We start from the raw sequence: 19,011 nt of genomic DNA, 5'->3' as shown, positions 1-19,011 counted from the left end.
CATGGTCATGAAGTTTAAAAGTGATAAAGTACTGGTAATCCCAGTGATTGAGGAGGCTGAGGCAGGAAGATCACCAAGTTTGAGGTCAGCCTCAGCAATTTAATAAAGCCCTAGGCAACTGAGCAAGACCCTGTCTTAAACTAAAAAATAAAAAGGTCTGGGGATATAGCTCAGTGGTAAAGCACCCCTGGGTTCAATCCCCAGTACCCAAAATAAAAGTAATAAAGCACACAAAGAACCAGCCTCGTGCCTGGCACACACTCAGAGAAGGAAGCTATAATTAGTGTCAGGTTAAGACCTGCTGGGCTCAGCCTGGGCATGGCTTAGGCGCTGGCAGCTGTGTTCCTCGGGGCTCTCTGAGAAGCTTCCGTCCACCTCACACCATGCGGGTGGCCTGGCAGCAAATACAGCTTCCAAGGCATCTCATTATTATTGGTCCTCAAATAGCAGTTAATAAATAGACCAATACAGTCAGCGCTGGAAGAACGAGTCCAAGAATATCTCAGGGGAAAAAAAAAAAAACTTGCAACTTCAATATGTACTTGGAGGAAGCCGTAACAACAAACAGGAGCTCTAAACCACAGAGCAGACTGATTGACCAAAAAGATGAAGAAGAAAGATGCCACAGAGCTGAGCCATCCTGCCATCTGATGAGGCAGGAACTCTGCAAGGTGATGACCGGGCCCAAGGCTTTGGAAAAGGAACAGCGCGAGATCATGCAATGCCAAAGGGAAGTCAAGCACTCATCAGGAACTGGAGGTGGGCGGGGGGCTTAGTAGTGCCAGGGTTGAACAGCCATGAGAGCTGAGCTCCGTGGTGCACAAAGTATCTCCCAACTCTTTTGCCTAAGCAGGAGATTTTTTTTTTTTTTTTTTTTTTTTTTTTTTTTTTGCCTAATAATAGGTATGGCTGATTCTCTTAGGGGAGAATGTTCTTTAAAAATATGTTTAGCCCACGTTTACTTGTTCACAAATACTCCTTCCTAGAGGTACTTGTGTGATGCTTTTGTGTTCAGAAAACACCCCAGCCCTTCTTTCACTTGAAAGAGGCATCCTTCCTACAGGCGGGCATGGTTACTCCCGCTTTACAGGTGGGTCATGGAGTCCCAGGGGAGCCAATGACTGGTCCACCTTGCCCATCGGGGGAGGAACTAAAATAAATGGACTTGACTGAGTTTGCCTGGCTGACTCAGGGGCCTCAGGGGGAACCCCCACACTGGTGTCCCTGCAACCATGTACCAAGTCAATGAACTAATTGCACGGTTTCTGTTGCCCGTTGTTTTGGGAGGGGTGGCCATCTGGGGACTTGGCTACAGCAAAAATTATTTGAAGGGCTGCGGTTGTGGCTCAGTGGTAGAGCGCTTGCCTGGCATGTGGGAGGGCACAGGGTTCAATTCTCAGCACGGCATATAAATAAATTAAATAAGGTTCAACGACAATTAAACTTTTTTAAATGGCTTAAAGTGATAATTGGAACATCTTTGCAGTCCACCTTCATCCTTTGCTGGAGGGGTGTGCCTCCTCCCCTTCATGATCTCTGAATCCTCTTGGCTCCTCTCCTCTCATCCCCCCTCCCCTGTTCTCCCAAGGCTGGGCAGCCCCTTCCCCACCCTTGTCCTTGCCTCCAGCAGTGTGACTGTAATCATGAACCAGGGTGGGGGGCAGCAGGTGTAGCTGTCGTAGTACCACTTGCGGTCAATCTCCCGGGGTAGGGTCTCATAGGCCACGTGGCGGATCAGCCGCTGTGAGAGGCTCAGCCCCTTCTCGTCCAGCAGGGCCTTGCTGCTGAGCCTGCGGTTGCCCTGCAAAATGGCCTGGCGGAAGCTGTTGGAACGCTTGTTGCCCATCTGTGCAGGAAACAGGGTAGGGAGAGGGTCAGAGCTGGGGCCTCTGGGAACCACCCCCCGCCCAACGGTGTCCCTGTAACCATGTACTTAAACCGGGCCCAACTCCACATTTCATTTTCTTTTCTTTTCTTTTTTTTTTTTTTTTTGAGAGAAATTTCGATATTTATTTTTTAGTTTTTGTCAGACACAACATCTTTGTTTGTATGTGGTGCTGAGGATCGAACCCTGGCCGCACGCATGCCAGGTGAGTGCACTACGGCTTGAGCCACATCCCCAGCCCTCATTTTCTTTTTATAAGAGTCAATTAGAGCCGGGCACATGCCTGTAATCCATGCAACTCAGGAGGCTGAGGCAGGAGATCACAAGTTCAAAGCCAGCCTCAGCAACTTAGCAAGGCCCTAAGCAACTTAGCGAAATTTGTCTTAAAAGAAAATAAAAAAAAAGAGCTGGGTATGTGGCTCAGTGGTTAAGCAGCGCCCCTGGGTTCAATTCCTGGTACAAAAAAAAAAAGAATTGATTAGGGGGCTGCGGTTGTGGCTCAGTGGTAGAGCGCTTGCCTAGCATGCATGAGGCACTGGGTTCGAATATGAAGCAACGCTCACTGGCCTCTGATTATGTTTGGGGGCTATTCTAAGCACTTTACATCTTTTGGCCCATTTGATACAACTGTGAGATGAGGACTAGGAACACTCCTGCTCTACCAGATAGAAAACTAAGGCACAGAATGTTTCAGGAATGCACCAAGTTCAAATCCAGAGCCTGTATCTGATTTCACTTTTACCTTCTTTCAATTCACTCCTTCATCATCCATCTATCACAATTTGCTGAGCAATTACTAAGTGCCAGGAGCACTGCCAGACCCAGGGGCAAAGGGGTGGGTACAATGGTGCTCAGGACAAAGAAGTCACCAGCAAGACAGCTGCGATGAGAGCACACAAGAGGGAGCCCAACTTGTCCCGAGGTGGTCAGCCTGGGCTTCCCTGCGAAGGTGACATCCGCTGAGAAAGAAAGAATAAGTAGGAAGCAGAGTCCTCAGACACAGCGGAAAGGGAAGGGACAAGCAGCCCTATCTGCTATCTGCAGTGCCCACGGAGCCCAGGGTGGGGGTGGAGCCCAGACAGAGGCCAGGCCCTACCCTTAGCAGCCCAGACACATCCCCCATAGAGTTCTGGCTGCCTCGTGCAGAGGTCATCCTGACTCGCAGAGACCAGAGGTGGCCTTGCGGGCTTCCAGCCTCCAGAAGCCTCTGCAGCCTCCCCCTACACTCCAGGGACACACACTAGACCCTTCCCATGGGGAGAAGCCCTATGGACACAGCTCTTCCAGCCCCAGAACCCACCTAGTGAGGGGATTAGCAATGTATTCCTGGGGCCACGGGCCAGCAGCGGACATCGGGCTAGGCCTGAAGGAAGGAGCTGGGGAGGGCTGGTTAGGAGAACCAGGCTGGAGCAAGGCACAGGGATCGGAGCCTTTGTCAGAGGAGGACAGCTGGGAGGATCTGGGTTCAGACCAGGCCAGGTGGTGGGAGTCTCCTCTGCAGAGCGCCCTTCTCACTCCTGAGCCCTCTGTCTCTCGCCTCCAGTGTCTGGCTTCTAGCCTCCGGTCTGCAGCAGGCCATGACAGCTGGACCCTCCAGCTAGTCCAATTCCTGTCCCCTCCATGCCTACACCAAGCTGGGATGGACTGCTTCTTGGAGGCTCGGGAGTTCCAGGTATGCAGGCATGCACAGCATGTACGTGTACACACACACACACACACACACACACACACTGGCAGCTGATGGCCAAGGGATGGCCAGGAGGAGGGAGCAGGCTCAGGACAAGCCCAGGAGAAGTGGGATCCGTAGGCACTCAGCACGTACCTGTGTCCGCCTCACGTCTAAAGCTGTGCTGGGCACAGTCGTTACCAGAGTCTCAGGCCTCCCGGAGTTTACAAGGGAGGGAAGGGTGAATGGCAGCAGAAGACGGGGTGCTGTTAGTTACTGGGTGCATGTTAGTATGGCCACATCATGAAAATGGGGACTGAAGCTTAGGGTGAGAAATTTAACTGATCCATAGTACATCAGAGTCAGGATTCAAATCCAGACCTGCCTGACTCCAGGGGCAGAGTAGCCTAGATGGAGCTTTCATGCCGATGAAAGAAGCCTCTTCCTCTAGGCCTTAGTGAGGAAAGTTCAGGCCAAGATTTCAGTCCCCCATTCATTCTTCAGGCAGGCAAACTGTGTAGTCCACAGCCTGCACACCCCTCCACGACACTCCTGTTGGCTCAGCTGTATGCAATGTGACACATCATAAGAGGCCTAGGAAACTCGCTATTGGGGCTCTGGATAAGGTTGATTCATTCTGCTTAGGTTGGGATTGGTAGAGGCTCACAAAAGGTACAAAGCAGTCTACGTGGAGGAAGAGTATTAAGATACGACAAAAACTTCCAAATGTAGTCCTTTATCATACTTGATCCTTGCAATAACCCTAAATCTTTGGGTTTATTGTACAAATGGGAAAACAGAGGCCAGGGAATCTTTCCCAGTGAGCAGCAAAGGTGGAGTGAGAACCAGGGCCCACATCTGCCTCCCTCCAGGATACAAGTTCTTTGCCCTCCCCAGAGGGTCCCCCTGGTGAGTCCCTGCTGCCCGGTCTCCAGGGCAGCACCACCCACATGACTCCAGGCTATGGTTGGCTGCTCCAGCTCAGAACTTCAACACAGAAATCTTAACAGCAGCAAGTTACTTGCTGTGAGCTCACAGAGAGGCCTCTGGGATGGAGAAGCTTCTCTCTGGCTCAGCAAGCCCTCACTCTGCCCTGAAACTTGGCAGTTGTCTTTTTTGTTGTTGTTGTTGTTACTGGGGGTTGATCCCAGGGGCACTTTACCACTCTTGTAGCAGTTATCACATCCCCAGCCCTTTTTATGTATTATCATTATTTTGAGACAGGGCCTTACTAAGTTGCTGGGCTGTCCTCGAAAATGGTGATCCTCCTGCCTTAGCCTCCACAAAAGGGAGGTACTCCTGTGGAACTGGGGAGGTATCTTGTGGCACTACACATGCTGACACTGGGGCTGTGCAGGCTCAATCCCATGGCACAGTCTTTGGTGACAATGCTGGGCTCCAAGTCACAGGACTCACCTCTGTTGTCCACCCCATAAGTCCCGAGTATCCCCACATTCCCGGTTCCAGCTCAGTTCTACCCCAGGCTTTCTAGGAGGTCTGCTCCCTGGGTTTCTCTGAACAGCAGGAGATTCCTCTCTGCCTACAAGGCCTCTATGCAGCTCCCTGTGGCAGCTATTAAACGCACTGGCCCCAGGGCCATGGCCAGCCGCTCGACCAGGAGGCTGTGAGAGCAACCCCTGGGCACCCACATCACAGAGGTCTCCGTGGTGTGATGGCAGGTGTGGGGTACGGGTGCCCCACATGATACCTTGGAGCTCCAGTAGCCTGGGGAACTTCAACAGGAGTCACCCCACCCCTGCCCCCTCCACAGGTGACGTGAAGGGAGGTGGATCACCTCCATTTCACCAGCTGGGAAACCAAAGACTAGTCTTGTACTCATCTCACGAGTTCGCGCGGCTTCTCCTGATGTCCTGTTCACCCAGTGGTGGGCAAAAGGCTGCCTGCTTGACCCCACTGACCCCCATTCCAACCCACCACAGTGACCCCCAAATAGCACAGCATTTACCCTCAGTAAGGAGGAAGTCTCTGTTCCAAGATGCCCGACCATAGGGCTGGACGTATGAGACGTCCATCTCTTTCCCCTTGGCATCTGCTGGCCGGTCCAAGTTGCTCAGCTGCTACCTTCCAGGGAGATCTGGCCTGACCTCCTCAGCATCTACTCCTTAGCTTCTTCTCCTGCCAGCAATAACCACCCAACTCCTAGACTTCATTTTGGTGTAAGTGACCCCACTCCTAGCTCTAGGGACAGACACTGATTGGTTTGAGTCAATCAATACATTCTACTGACCCAATCTAGGTCAGTGGAAGGGAGGAAACCCAGGACTTGTGCATGAGCTACCACAAGAAAAGACTGTAAGGTATGGCCTGGGGGTTATGTATGTAAGGGCTGGAACAGCTGCAGCTACTTCGCTGTCACAATGGGAGGTTCTGGAACGGACAGGAGCTGCTTTGAGGAGGAGCTGCTACTGCAGAAACCAGAACCAAAAGCCAGAGACCTATCTACCTGGTCCCTAATGGTACCCTTTTGTTTGCTGAAGCCTGGGCTTTTTAAAAATACTGTGAGTCAACAGATCCCCTTGTCTGAATCTCTTTCATGTATCTAAGTCACAATCCCCAAACAGGCCCTGCCCAGTGGTGAGGGCCCCAGAGCACTCACCAGGTTGACAAAATCCTGGTAGCAGATCTGCCCGTCTGCATGGCTGTCGGCAAGGGCCAGGAGTACCTCCCTTTTGTGCGGGTCCAGCTTGGAGCTGTGGCTCTCGAGAAGGCTCCGGAACTTGCCTGTGCTGATGTAGCCTGTGTTCCCGGGGTCAAACTGGGGGAGAAGCATACAGCAGAGGGCTCAGCAGGACACCACCCCCTCTGGGGACTCACGTGGGGACCCAGATTCCCACAACCACTCACAGGCTCCTGTCACCAGCCCTCTGCCAATGGAGGCCCAGGTGGTGTCCGGGATGTTCCCACGGCCCCCTTCAGGATCACCCAATCCAACCTCTCAGAGGACAAGGAAACTGGGCTCCCCTCAGCCCAGCAGACGGTGGTGAAAGCAGGAATGAAACAACATTGAGTTGAGAAGAGAAGGAGCCGCTGGGCCTAGGGCAGGGAGGAGGGTGGGAGGAGGTGTCCCAGGGAAGACCTTCCTGGGGACAGGCGCAGGGTGGGGGAGCACAGGAAGCAAGCCCTTCCCCACCTTGCTGCCAGCCCGTCCCAGGACCCACTCACACACCCACACCTGCAGAACTGGCACCACCCGCCCCTCCAGAGGCACTGGGCTCTGTAGTTTTTGCCTTGGAGTTTCTGTGTGTTTTACATCAATCTCTTTTATCCTCTGTTGCTTTGCACACCTGGGTCCCTCCATCTAGGATTCCTGCCCTCCCTCATCTCCCTGGGAGGCTCAGACTCTCTTCCCAACTACTCCCGTATCCTCTTCTCTGGAAGGCTCTCCTGGGACATGGCCTGTCCTGGCTGCTCCCCTACACTCTGGACAGGCTCTGGGCCTCCCTCCGGCTCACACTGCTCTCTGACCACCTTCACCTCCTAGCTGGCCTGCGAATTCCCTGAAGGCTGGCATCACGACTTGTCCCAGGTACTTAGCACACGGAGCCTGTGCTTCGGGCACTCAATCAAGATTTGCCGGATGAACAGGCGGGGGATGTTCAAATGAACAGACAGGCGCTAATTTTCCAGGAAACACCTCTCGTGGATTCATTTAGAAAAAGCAGGATCGTATTCATCTGTCCCAGAGAAGCCCTTAACCTGTCTGCCCTTCCTTCCCCACACAGCCCACTGGATGCCAATCCCCACACGCTCCCTGCTAGGAAATGACACTCCACACTCCTCCGTGTCTCTCATCTCTCCTGGGTGCCGAGGGTGTTCCTGTTTGCAGAGGGCTTCTCCATAGGCCTCTCGGGGGCATCCCTGAAGATGCTGCTGTGGGTTGCTTAGGCTTTAAAAGGCAGTGGAGGGGGCGCTGGGGCTATAGCTCAGTTGGTAGAGTGCTTGCCTCACATGCACAAGGCCCAGGGTTCCATCCCCAGCACTACACACACACACACACACACACACACACACAAAAGGCAATAGAGGGGCTGAGCTGTAGCTCAGTGGTGGGGAGCTTGCCTACCATTCACAAGACCCTGGTAGGCAATCCCCAATACTACAAAATAAAAATAAAAAATAATAAAAGGCAACAGACATTGGGGACATATGTGAGTACAGGACAAGGGAACCTAAGAAGGCCAGAGCCACATTTCCCATGTCTCTGGATGAGGTGAAAGAAAGTGACTTTGGGGAAGCAGATTCTTTGTGCTGTATTTCTATTATTTATTTATTTATTTATTTTTAAAGAGAGATGGAGAGAGAGGGAAAGAGAGAGACAAATTTTTTTTTGTTAATATTTTTTTTTTAGTTTTCGGCGGACATAACATCTTTGTTTGTATGTGGTGCTGAGGATCGAACCCGGGCCGCACGCATGCCAGGCAAGTGCGCTACCGCTTGAGCCGTCCCCAGCCCCTGTGCCATATTTCTAGACAATCCAGAGCAATGGTCAGGAGTCACGGTCAGGAACCTTGTAAAAGGCGGGGGCTCCAGAATTCTCACACTCCTACCTTAAATAGAGATATTTAAAGCAGAGAAGAGCCCCCGGACAGCAACAGTTCTGGCCTCCTTATCACTCAGAGGCAGAAAGTGACTCTGGAGAAGGACCGTGGCAATGGGTGCCAGCAACCCCTTCCATCCCCGGAAGCCACCTGTGCTAACTCCACTTATCATGGGAAAGCACTCGCCTGCCCCACCTGGTCCCACATGGGCCTCAGTGTTGGGAGGGCAGATGGGTAGCAGGGATGGGGTACAGGTCCTGGGAGACCTCCAGTGGACACTGTAGGGCGCAGTGGTCTGCCACACGGTGTGAAGCCTCTCTGGCCCGCAGCCGGGGAGGAAGCCCAATGGTTTTGCGTCTTCTGGAAGCAGGGACACCAATCCCCTCCCAGGGGCCTCCTGGAAGGCCTGGGAGGGCTCTGGGGTAGGGGGCTGGGATCAGCACCAGACAAAGAGCCACCTGCTCTCCTCCTCAGCCTCCCCCTCCAGGGCTCCCTGCTGTTGTCCTAGTGACAGGGGCTGCCCTGTAGCTCCTCCACCCCCAGCCCCCACCCTGGCCTGCCCACCCTGCCCCAAGCACATTACAGGCTCCACGCTGCGGAGAATGAGCTGGAATCCGGCCGAGCCTCCATTCTCTGCCAAAACTCCACCTTTCATGCCAGGGCCAGACAGGCCAGACAATGGGGGGTCACTGCTACCCTGATACTGAAGCCTCAGGGACTCCAGACGCTGACTGAGGGGGAGGGAGAGGCAGGGATGGGGCCAGCTCCTGAGCTCCCGGATGCACACAGGACATCTTTCAACCACATCCAACACCTGGGCAGATGAGGGCAAGGGCAGAGAGGGGCAGGGGACATGGGGTCAGAGACAGAGAGAAGATGACAAAGAGAGAAAGAGAATGAACCAGGGGGAGAGCGCATGCCCAGAAGGCAGGAGAGAGGTAGGTCCAGCACCCCAGAAGGAAGCAGGGAGCTTCTAAAGGAGCCTGTGCCCCTGCTGAGGGGCAGCAAGGGACATGGCAAAATCCTATTCTTGTCTCGGCCACTAGTGAGGGTTGGTATAACTCAGGGTAAACAGCTGGTGCCTCAGCTGCCCCATCTGTGACTGGGCTGAAGCAAACAGGGCCCCAGCTTGCCAGGGTCCGGGGGCTGTGACACCAGCTTCACCTGCCTCATTCAAACAAGGGGATACCTCTCTGCCAGGAGGTGCAGCAGACCCTCTCTGGGCACAGCCGCTGGCCTCCTTCAGGCCTCTAAAGTGGGGGAGATCATACTAGCAGCATGGTTCTGAGCTTTCCGGAAACTAGCCCTGTAAATGTAATTTCCTCTTAATAATGTGCCGGGGCTCCTGAGGCGCCCCCTCCCTCGAGTACTCTGTGCCCCGGATTCACCCGCGTTGGCAGTGGGGCACTCTGGGGATGAGGTTGGGGCTGGGTGGGTTCAAGGCAGCCTGGTGGGGTGGGGTGGTCTAGGCAACTGGAGGAACATGGGCTGTGAATGGCACGGGGGCCTCCTGAATAGGGACTGAGATAGGTGAGGGGGCAAGTCCACAGTCAACCGGAATGGAAGAGGGGAGAGGCAAAGGGAGGAGAAAGGAAGAAAGGAAGAAAGGAAGAGAAAGGAGGAGAAAGGAAGGAGGCGAGAAGCTGGCCCTCCCACACCCCCCACCCACCTTGAAAAGACCTTCCCTTCCACAGGAATTTTTAATCCCACCAGTGCCAAGCCCTCTGGCCCCTAATCCCCTAGGTCAATAGCTCTCCCCAGACTGAGGCCAGCCACACACACACACACACACACACACACACACACACACCCCTCTGTCATCTCCCTTCTCCTACCCTGAGCCCCTTCCTAGGGTACTTAGCCCACCTAGGCTGGACAAATGGCCTACCCCAGTTTTCTCTGTATTGCTGCCATCTGGGTTTACTTCCCCTCTTTGGGACCAGGGGTGGGAGGAGAGTCCCCGGAAGAAGACCCCACCCCACCTGCTGTGCCGTTTGGGGCAGTTCATTCTGCCGCACTGCCTCAGTGTCTCCATCAATCAAGTGGCAGGAGCTCTCCCTTCTTGAGGAATTGTAAAGGGTCCACACCCGTGCATGTGAGATACACACCATCAGTGATGGAGGGCGGGGAAAGAGTCACAGCCCACACTGCACAGATCCATTCTGAATCCTAGCACAGTCAAGGGGCCAAGGGCAGGTTTGGGACCAGGATGAGGTAGCTAGCTCTACATGGTGGGTGGGATCATTTAGGTCTGTGCTGTCAGAGGCTCCTAGTGATACTGGAGAGAGGGACAACAGGTTAAGGACTCATAAATCTTAGTCCAAAGACCTGGAAGGAACCTTGGTGATTTTCAAACTGTACTACAAAGTTCTTAGAGGCTGTGAGGCTTCTGATGCACACAGGCAGCACTGAGGGGGACTGCTGAGCAGCCACCAGCCTTCCTTAGGCCAAGCAGCTCTGCCTTGAGCCTGTGTATATACTGGCCTTCTACCTACTACCCACCCAAAGGACAACACAGTAAGAACTAAAATATTTGGAATGTTTGCTCTGTATCAGGTACCTGAGCTACCTCACTGAAATCTTAGGCCACTATCCATCCCGATTTACCTGGGACTGACATGGTTTATACCTATTCTCTCAGCATGATTATTAACAGTGTCTGGGGCTGGGAATGTTGCTCAGTTGAGTGCTTGCCTTGCATGCACAAGGCCCTGGGTTTAATCCCCAGCATTACCAAAAAAAAAAAAAAAAAAAAAAAAAAAAAAAAAAACAAAACAACCAGTGTCCCCTTCATGTTCAAAGTGCCCCAACTAGGCTGATAAATTGTTTGGGGTGGGAGGGAGGATGAAGGCACCAAGTGCTGAGTTGCTGAAGTTTGCACAGATGGTAACTGGTGCAGATAAACAGGCAGAAGGGCTCAAAGCCTGCTCTCTCTTCCATTAGTAGGATTTAGGAACTAAAAAGAGTTTGAAATACTCTAGTTCCATCCTCTCACGTGTTCATCTAACACCTATTTATTAAGGATCAACTGTGGGCCAGGTACTGTTCATTCTATGGGAGGACGGGGAAAGAGTCACAGGAAAACAGGTGCAGGGAGCCAAGGGAGTGAAAGAAACTATTCAAAGAGAGTTTCATCAGCAGTCAAGATGGACATGATCTGAGGTTCCTCCATTGGGTTTGCTGCCCCCCCATCCCCACCCCCCACTTTCCCTTGGTTTTCTGCATCAGCTTTATGAAACAGAGTCCCTGTTGCAGGATTTTCCCAGCAGTATGTGTTTTGTGGAACTCCAGGTCCAAGACAGTACACGAGAGACAAGGATTCTGTGGTCCTATAGTTTGGGAAACCCTCTTAGAGGGAAATGATAGGCAGAAGGCTGTATAGTGAGGAGGGCTCTACAAGGAAAAGTGGAGAAATCTGTCTGATTCTATTCAGCTGGCATTTCCCAACTGACTTTGACCTTAGATCACAGTGTTTTTTGACAGTGACACTTCGTGGAATTCTCTCTAGGAAAAACACATGCGTCCACAGTAGAGTCATGTTTCCCTTTCGAGTAACGCAGCCCCCTTGCTGGTGGTAAAAACCAACCCTTCCCCTCCACCTCATGAATGGCACAGGCTCTCAAGGCAGCTGACACTTTGCTGGAGTCCTCCAGCAAAGTTAGAAGTCTGTGGGATGCAGGCCCAGCCAGAGGGTTGACTGGGGACACCAGGTCTCAGGAGAGCCTGAGAAATCAGTGACTGGCCTAATGGGGCCGCTGAGCTAAGCGCTCAGGGAACCAACTCCGCTGGAGCTGGGATTGCCTGCTCAGCACCCAGGACAGCAGCTCCGCTTCCCCCTCCCGGCTGCAGGCTAGCAAGCCTGGCCAAGGCTTCCGGCATTTCCTGGGCACCAACAGAGCATAAGACAAAGAAGAGGGGAACCCATCTATTTCGTATCTATTATGTATGTGTGACTTGCACAAAATGCATTTCTAGGACAAGTACATTTATGGTTCCTGCTGCCAGCACTTGAAGTCTCTCTCCTAGGAAGACCCTCTCTCCCCCACTTCTGTAGGGGCCCAGGACCTCACTGAGAGCTGTGAGCACTCACGAAGATCCCAAAGGCAGCCCCTGGGGCCCACAAGCCAGCTGCTACCCCATGAAGACCTCAGGGATCTGGGAGGTAGAACCTGGGATCTGAGACAGGTTCCCATCCCCATCTCCTTCGTCTCCTTGCTATCCACCAAGGCAGAGTGCATCCTGGGAAACGACCACAGCACAGGCGCACTGGAACTGGGGTGAGGCGCAGGCAGCTGCCCTCCCCATGGTTTGGGGGGACCTCGGCTCACCTGCTGGCTCCTTGCATCATTACAAAGCTTCTGAGCAGAGCAGAATTAACGAGGCTGCTCAAGGGTTTATGGCTCAGCAGAGCTGTCCCCACCCAACAGCCAGAGCCCACCAGGGAACTCTGGTGCATTCATGGATATTTACAACCCCATAAATTAGGTCCTGGCTGCAGCTGCCGAGGTCAGGAGGTGAGGTGACGGGAGAAGGCGCTCTCTCTTTCAGTTTTCCTTCCTTGCAAATGTGGATGCTAATTTGCCCCATAGAGAAAACCACTGTGTGCCCTTCCCTTGACCTCTTTCCCCTGACTCTTCAAAATATTCACTTTCACGATTCTTCTGTTGTTTTTATTCTCCCACCAACCCCAGATTAAGTGTAACTAGTCCCATTTAACGGATAAGGAAACTGAGATCTTGGAGACATGGAGATAACCAACCCGAATGATCACAGCATTCCAAGTGAGGACTGTGGGCACCTCTAGCTAGCGCCAAGAGGGTGAGGCAGGGATTTCCAGAGACCTTGAGCCTCCATGGGAGGGGAAGGGAACTGCTCCTAAAACCAGGTTCTGACCCTCATGTCTTCCAGCCTCCCCAGATGGAGGCAGTAGGGGCCTGGTGCTCCCTGCTCCCCTGGGGTTTGGCCAGACCATCCCCTCGCCAGCTGGAGAAGCTGCAGTGATTCCAGGATTCCCAGTTGTATTATTTCTGTTCTTTTAGCTGTCACTCTGGGGACAGCTCAGGACTCACAAGAGACTTCTCCTGAAAGCCCTAAGCCAGGCTCCTGAGCATTTGTAGGTCACAGAGCTGAATCCTAGGGATTGGGGCTGGCAGGGTCATTAAGGTGCCAGACACTATTCCCTCAGCAGAGAAGGGGGCATCCTGGCTTGAATGGAGGCTGAGTGGCTGGACAGTCAGCTTGTCTAGAAAACCACCTAATTCTCCCGGCACCTGGACAGTGAGCAGAAGAGGAGACCCCAGATCTTCCCTGGAATGCAAGGAGCTGGGATGGGGTGGACAGTGGGGGGTGGGGGTGAGACTTTCTACCAGGTCCCAGCCCTCCCTCCCCCCAGAATATACCTCAGAAGCCCCTGCTCCTCCCTGCTCAGTGCCAACCCCAGGGCCTCTCAGGCAGACATCCCTGGATCCCCTGCCTTTGCTATGTCACAGGCTCTGAGGGGGCGTTGGGGGCTGTGACTCAGAGGCAGGCCCCTTGGGTACCAGGAGCAGGCATAGTGCCCAGGCTGACTCATCTGGCCCAGTCTGTCAGGGTCACCTGGGGACTGAAACTACATCAAGACCATAAAGCCAGGAGTCTGGAAGGAGCAGCAGACAGGGAGCAGCAGGAGTGGGTGGGAGCAGAGAGGGGGTCTGTCATCTGCCCCATGTCTCCCCTTTAGCTCAAGTTCTTATCCTCTGCTGCTTCTCCTGGAAGCCACTAAAGTATCTCAGAACTGAGATTAAGAGATCCGGCAGAAGGAAGGGAGCAGGAAGCAGACCAGGAGAAGATAGGCAGGATAAAGGGGCACCAAACTGCCCCTTCACTTCCTACAGCCCTTCTACCACATTTCAGAAGCCTCTCAGAGGACTTGGAGACAAACACACACACCTGCTACAGAGGCTTCTCATTTGTTCTGTGCCTTTAGGTAGGACCCATCCCTACAGGCCTTAGTTTCCTTCTCTGTAAAGACAGGACAACACTTCTCTTGGGGCTGCTAAGTCAAAATGAGATGACAGACATGTGCAGACAGTAGATACTCGGTGTTTGCTCTCTCAGAAGAAACTTTACCCAGAGAGACCTGTACTTTGTTTAAAAACAAACAAGCAAAAAAACCCACCCAGGGAAAGAGGCTGAGGGCTACCTCTAGCTGTTCATGGCTCAAGATACACTGGATTCATTTCCCTTTAACAGGACAGCGCCCTGGGCCCAATGTCACCACCAGTCACCAACGAAAGTCCAGCCGGAATTGCCAGACGGAAATGCCAGGCAGAGAGGAGGCTGGTCCAGCCCACTAGATGGCCAGACATCTGCCTCTTCACCTCTATCAGGCAGGCAGACAAGCCAGGTGACCAGAGAGGAGCACTTGGGCATCAGCACTTCCCAGGTACCCTTTGTCCAAAACCTTCTCATCTTTCTTTCTGGAAAGTTCATTGAAGAGTGTGGTTTCCCAGTTTCTACCCTAAAAAAGGCAACTTATTGGGGAGAAAGGAACCCGGACTGGCTATCCAGACACTGATTCAAGACCAAAGTCAGGGGCTGGGGTTGTGGCTCAGTGGGAGAATACTTGCCTAGCATGTGTAAGGCGCTGAGTTCAATTCCCAGTGCCACATATAAACAGACTAATTAAATAACGGACCATTGACAACTAAAAGAATGTTCAAACAAACAAACAAACAAACAAAAAGACCAAAGTCAGAGCTTATTTTGAAAACAGTGTTCATTTCTTTAAATTCTAATAACATACAACAGTATTTATCAGGTGCTCACTGCCCACTGTGCCAGGTACCACACACACCACTCTGTCCTCACAATGCCGAGAGGCAAGTATTATTCTAGGCAGTTTACAGATGAGAAATCTGAGGCTTGGAGAGGTTTCCTGGCTTGCCCATTGCCACACAGCTAATGGGAGAATGAGGATTTGGCCTAGACATGTGTTCCCCGACCTGCCTTAGTCACCACCCAGGGCATGCAAGCAAATGGGAGTCTGCAGGGCCTGGTGGCAAGAACACAGACGCTATGGCATTATTATAGAAAGTGACCTCACAAGGTCACTGACCTCTCTTTCCTCATTTGCAAAACAAGCAGACTGGACAAGATGCTTCCACTGACCTTCTAAGAACCTGTGGTCCACATGGTGGCAGGGGTGGTGGGGAGAGGCATGCAGGGGCACATGGATGTGGTAGGCCCATGGTTAGGACTTGCTCCTGGACTAGATGTTCTAACCCAAGAGAGCACATGCAGGGCTATAATGTGACCTGCCATTTGTGCAAACTTACATGTGCATGGGTGACAGGCAGGCAGGCAGGCAGGCAGGCAGTGTGTGATCTGGGATCCCTTGTCTCTGCTGCTCAGCTGCCATCAAATGCATTTTTTTGTGAGTGGTCAGGGATAGAAAGGTTAACTCCAGCTGATTGATGGGGTCACTGAAGCAGGGGCAGGGCAGGGAATCTGGCTTTGTGGTGGAGGTGAGTCCACAGCCACAAGAGTCCCAGAGGCCACTTGGTAAGGGGTTGGGGGTACAGAGTGCAAAGGGAGGCTCCAGTTAAATCCCAGGCTTTGTCCCCCTCTGAGAACTGTTCTGATGGTTAATCGTGTGTTCCGGGAGCCATGGCCAATGCTGCTGTCTCTGGGGCAGTGTTTTCTCTGTGCTCCTCACTAATCCACTCAGCAGTCTCATCTGAACCTCTTCTCAGTTCCCAGAACCCCTTAAGCCAGCTTTCAGGAGGTCTACAAATGAGATGGGCATTGGGTCAGGCGAGGGGAAGACCCCCAAGCTAGGAGGAGTGGGGCTGGGCAGAGGAGACACTGGGAGAAAGAAAGGAGAAAAATCCTCTGGGCTTAGAAGTGGCTCTCTCAAGGAACCCAGATCTCAAAAGTGGTCCTTGTGTTTCCTCCCAGCAAATTTTGATTCCTAGTCAAGACCCATCTGTCAAATGTCCACTAGGAATCAGATAATGCAAAAAGCGATTCCACTTTCACTTAATTCTCTAGTCATCCTGGAGTTAAGGATCATTGTCCCCATTTTATATAGAAAAAAATAGAGGCACAGAGAGTTAATATGATTGTCCTCAGTGACAAGCCAGTAAGACTTAAACTCAGGTCTGGCCATCTCCAAATATGAGGTTCAGCCCCATGAAGCCCATCTAAGCTGCCCCATGCTGTGTTTGTAGCATTTGTTTAGAAGTTTGGTGAGATAGTCATACTTGTCTACTTTCCATCGGAGAGACTGACAAAATTGGGGTTTCTTTATATTTATGAGGGTCTGGGAAATGCATGTTCCCAGAGAAAGAGGAGACAATCAAGTGATGACCAATTCTTTCTACTCTCTTTTGCTCTTCTGTACTCAAATTGTGCCATTGTGCCTTGTTGACTTAACAGAACTCTGCTCCAAACCCCTTTTCTCATAAAACATTCAAAGATCTTGGAGGCATTTTTTTTTTTTTAAGGATGAACCTGCAAATGGCTCTTTCAACCCAGGAAACCTTGTATGGGTTAACTGGGCTCCAGTCCCACATTTGCTACTGACCTACTCTTTGACCTTGGATCAAATATTTGACCTTAGATCAAACCACTCTAGGATTCAGGAAGGGACTGAGAACATAATCTGAAAAAAAGGAGCTTTTTGGGAACAAATATAAAGCAATAACTAAAGGGCATATTATCTGTGCAAAATTATAAATATCAGTGGCATAGATCAGAAACCAGAAATGACTCCAACCACATATAAAATTTGCCAAATGATACTACATTTCAAACAATAGATAAAGAAAGGGTTTCTTTTTTCTTTTTTAATATTTACTTTTTAGTTGTATGGACACAATATCTTTATTTATTTATTTCAGAGAGAGTTTTTAATATTTATTTATTTATTTATTTTTAGTTTTCTGTGGACACAACATCTTTATTTTATTTTTATGTGGTGCTGAGGATCGAACCCAGGGCCTCGCATGTGCTTAAACAAACCCTCTACCGCTGAGCCACAACTCCAGCCCCCAAGAAAGGGTTTCTTGGATGCAAACTGTCTTGGGTCTGAAGCAATGGAAGGAAGGGTGGAAGAGAAGCCCCACTGATTCAACAGTAAAAAAATAAGATTTTTTTCTACAACGATATTGTACTATCACAACTAACAGATTCATATTTATGGTAACGTTAAAAATCTATTTAAATATTTAGGAAAACCATCAAGATCCCAAAGAAAAGATATTTCCCTCAAGGAAAAATCTGAGTAGAAAACGAAAACATGAAACATCTGGGAGTTGAACTGTAACCCTCAGGTTTCCTGCTTGGGGTAACTTCTGCAGCCCATGCGGAAGGAGAAGGGGGCTGTCAAGGGATGGCATGGATTGGCTAAGCTACATCCCCACTTGAGCAGACCAGATAAACGCCAGAACAAGAGGGACCCAAGGACAGGGGTCACCTACTTTTTTCACCTCTAATACCCACAAAAGGCATCCTGAACATTTGGTTGAAGGGAGACCCCCATGGGACCAACAAGGCCAACATCGTGGGGTCCCGTTAGCTTCATGCTGTGTCAGGGAGCTTCCACATGCTGAAGAACCACACAGCTTGGAGGAATTGGTTCAATTCCATTTCTGACACAGAGCCCAACAGACCCCAGTTTGAAACTGGGTGACCACTGGTGTCCCATTGATCCAAGAAGGGGAGGAAGGGTGTGCCTGACTATACTGACCTCCCCTGCCACTGATTTCTAGAAAGTAAATTCTGGAGGCAGGGACTCACGACAGGTGGCATGTCCCATTCACCACAATTTGATCTTCCAAGACTGTCCACTTGGTAGGAAAAAATGGGGAAGCTGCCTGCAACCCCCACACTTTTCCCCAAGTGTGCCAGGTGTACCAGTGACCCAGAGGCAGGAAGGAGAAACTCTAACAGCTTTCTGAACAATCTGAGACCAAGTATCCACTGGAAAGGCTTCATCCCTGCTCCTTGTTGAGCCCTGTCAGGGGAACAGTCAAAAGATAGCTAATAGCACAGGGGCAATGAATGCAGAGGGATTGGACATCTGCCAGAGGTCAAAGTCATGCTCAGGAGCCGCTCTCCTTAAACACAATGCACCAACAGGAAGGAAGAAACAGGCTTCTGATGCCTCAGGAGGGATGGAGAGTAGGCATCATGCGGAACTTATTATGAGAAAAAACTGTCCAAAGTTTTCGTAGTTTCTTTCCTAGTATTAACTTTGTCTGTCCAGAAATGATTTCTAGGTGGGCTTCTCCAGAAGCAGGGGGATGTTCTTGGTGATATTCAGGACCTCCCTCCTGAAAATGAAATATTGGGTACACATTCTCTCTGCTCCCTGGAGTCCCAAATGCTTCCCACTAAAAATTCTCCTCCATTCATCCAAATGGTTTGTTTTTAAATGTACACACACCCATAGGAACTGGCAAAGGAAATTAATCAAAAAATGTGAAAGACGCAGAGAAAAAAAAAACATGATACACTTTGTTCTAGGTTCTGATTCTAAATCTGGCAGGAGGTGTGAAGGGCTGGCAGCTTGGTGGTAGCCATAGCAGTGGCAGCAGTGGGCTCCCTCCTGCCTTGGGCTTGGGGTGCCAGGCCAGCAGCTGCTATACCCTTAGGAACCAGAGAGAGAGTGGGTGGCACTCAGGAGCCTAGGGAGAGATGCTCTATCCTGTAAGGACAGCAGCTGGGGCATGCACCTCCAACTGCAGCAGGGCCTTATGGGTAATGTAACCGATAACCCCAAATCCTCAGCCCAGGCTCACCAAGTCCTTCACCTGGAAATTCCATGGCTTCAGTCCCACTTGGGCATCTGCGTTTAGCTGGCTCTTCAAATTATACCAAAGTTGTCATTTTCGCCAACCCTCCTCCCCCATCCCCCA

General features: G+C 51.4%; 1 protein-coding gene across 2 annotated transcripts in view; it reads right to left on the bottom strand.

Annotated features, from left to right (window-relative positions):
* Window positions 1-19,011, bottom strand: part of RHBDL3 (rhomboid like 3) — a 49,255-nt gene that overhangs the window by 26,721 nt on the left and 3,523 nt on the right. The window contains exons 3-4 of one of the 2 annotated variants that reach the window (XM_081272200.1): window positions 6,169-6,327; window positions 1,610-1,846 (exon numbers count right to left, since the gene is read on the bottom strand). In XM_081272200.1, the coding sequence (XP_081128326.1) occupies window positions 1,610-1,846; window positions 6,169-6,327 (396 nt within the window). The remainder of the gene's footprint in view (window positions 1-1,609; window positions 1,847-6,168; window positions 6,328-19,011) is intronic. The other variant, XM_081272201.1, reaches the window with a different exon arrangement.

Source organism: Spermophilus citellus, assembly GCF_964194105.1.
Source record: "Spermophilus citellus genome assembly, chromosome: 17".
Taxonomy (NCBI): Eukaryota; Metazoa; Chordata; class Mammalia; order Rodentia; family Sciuridae; genus Spermophilus; species Spermophilus citellus.
The sequence above is the reverse complement of the archived record's forward strand: the minus strand, read 5'-3'. Positions and strand labels throughout refer to the sequence as shown.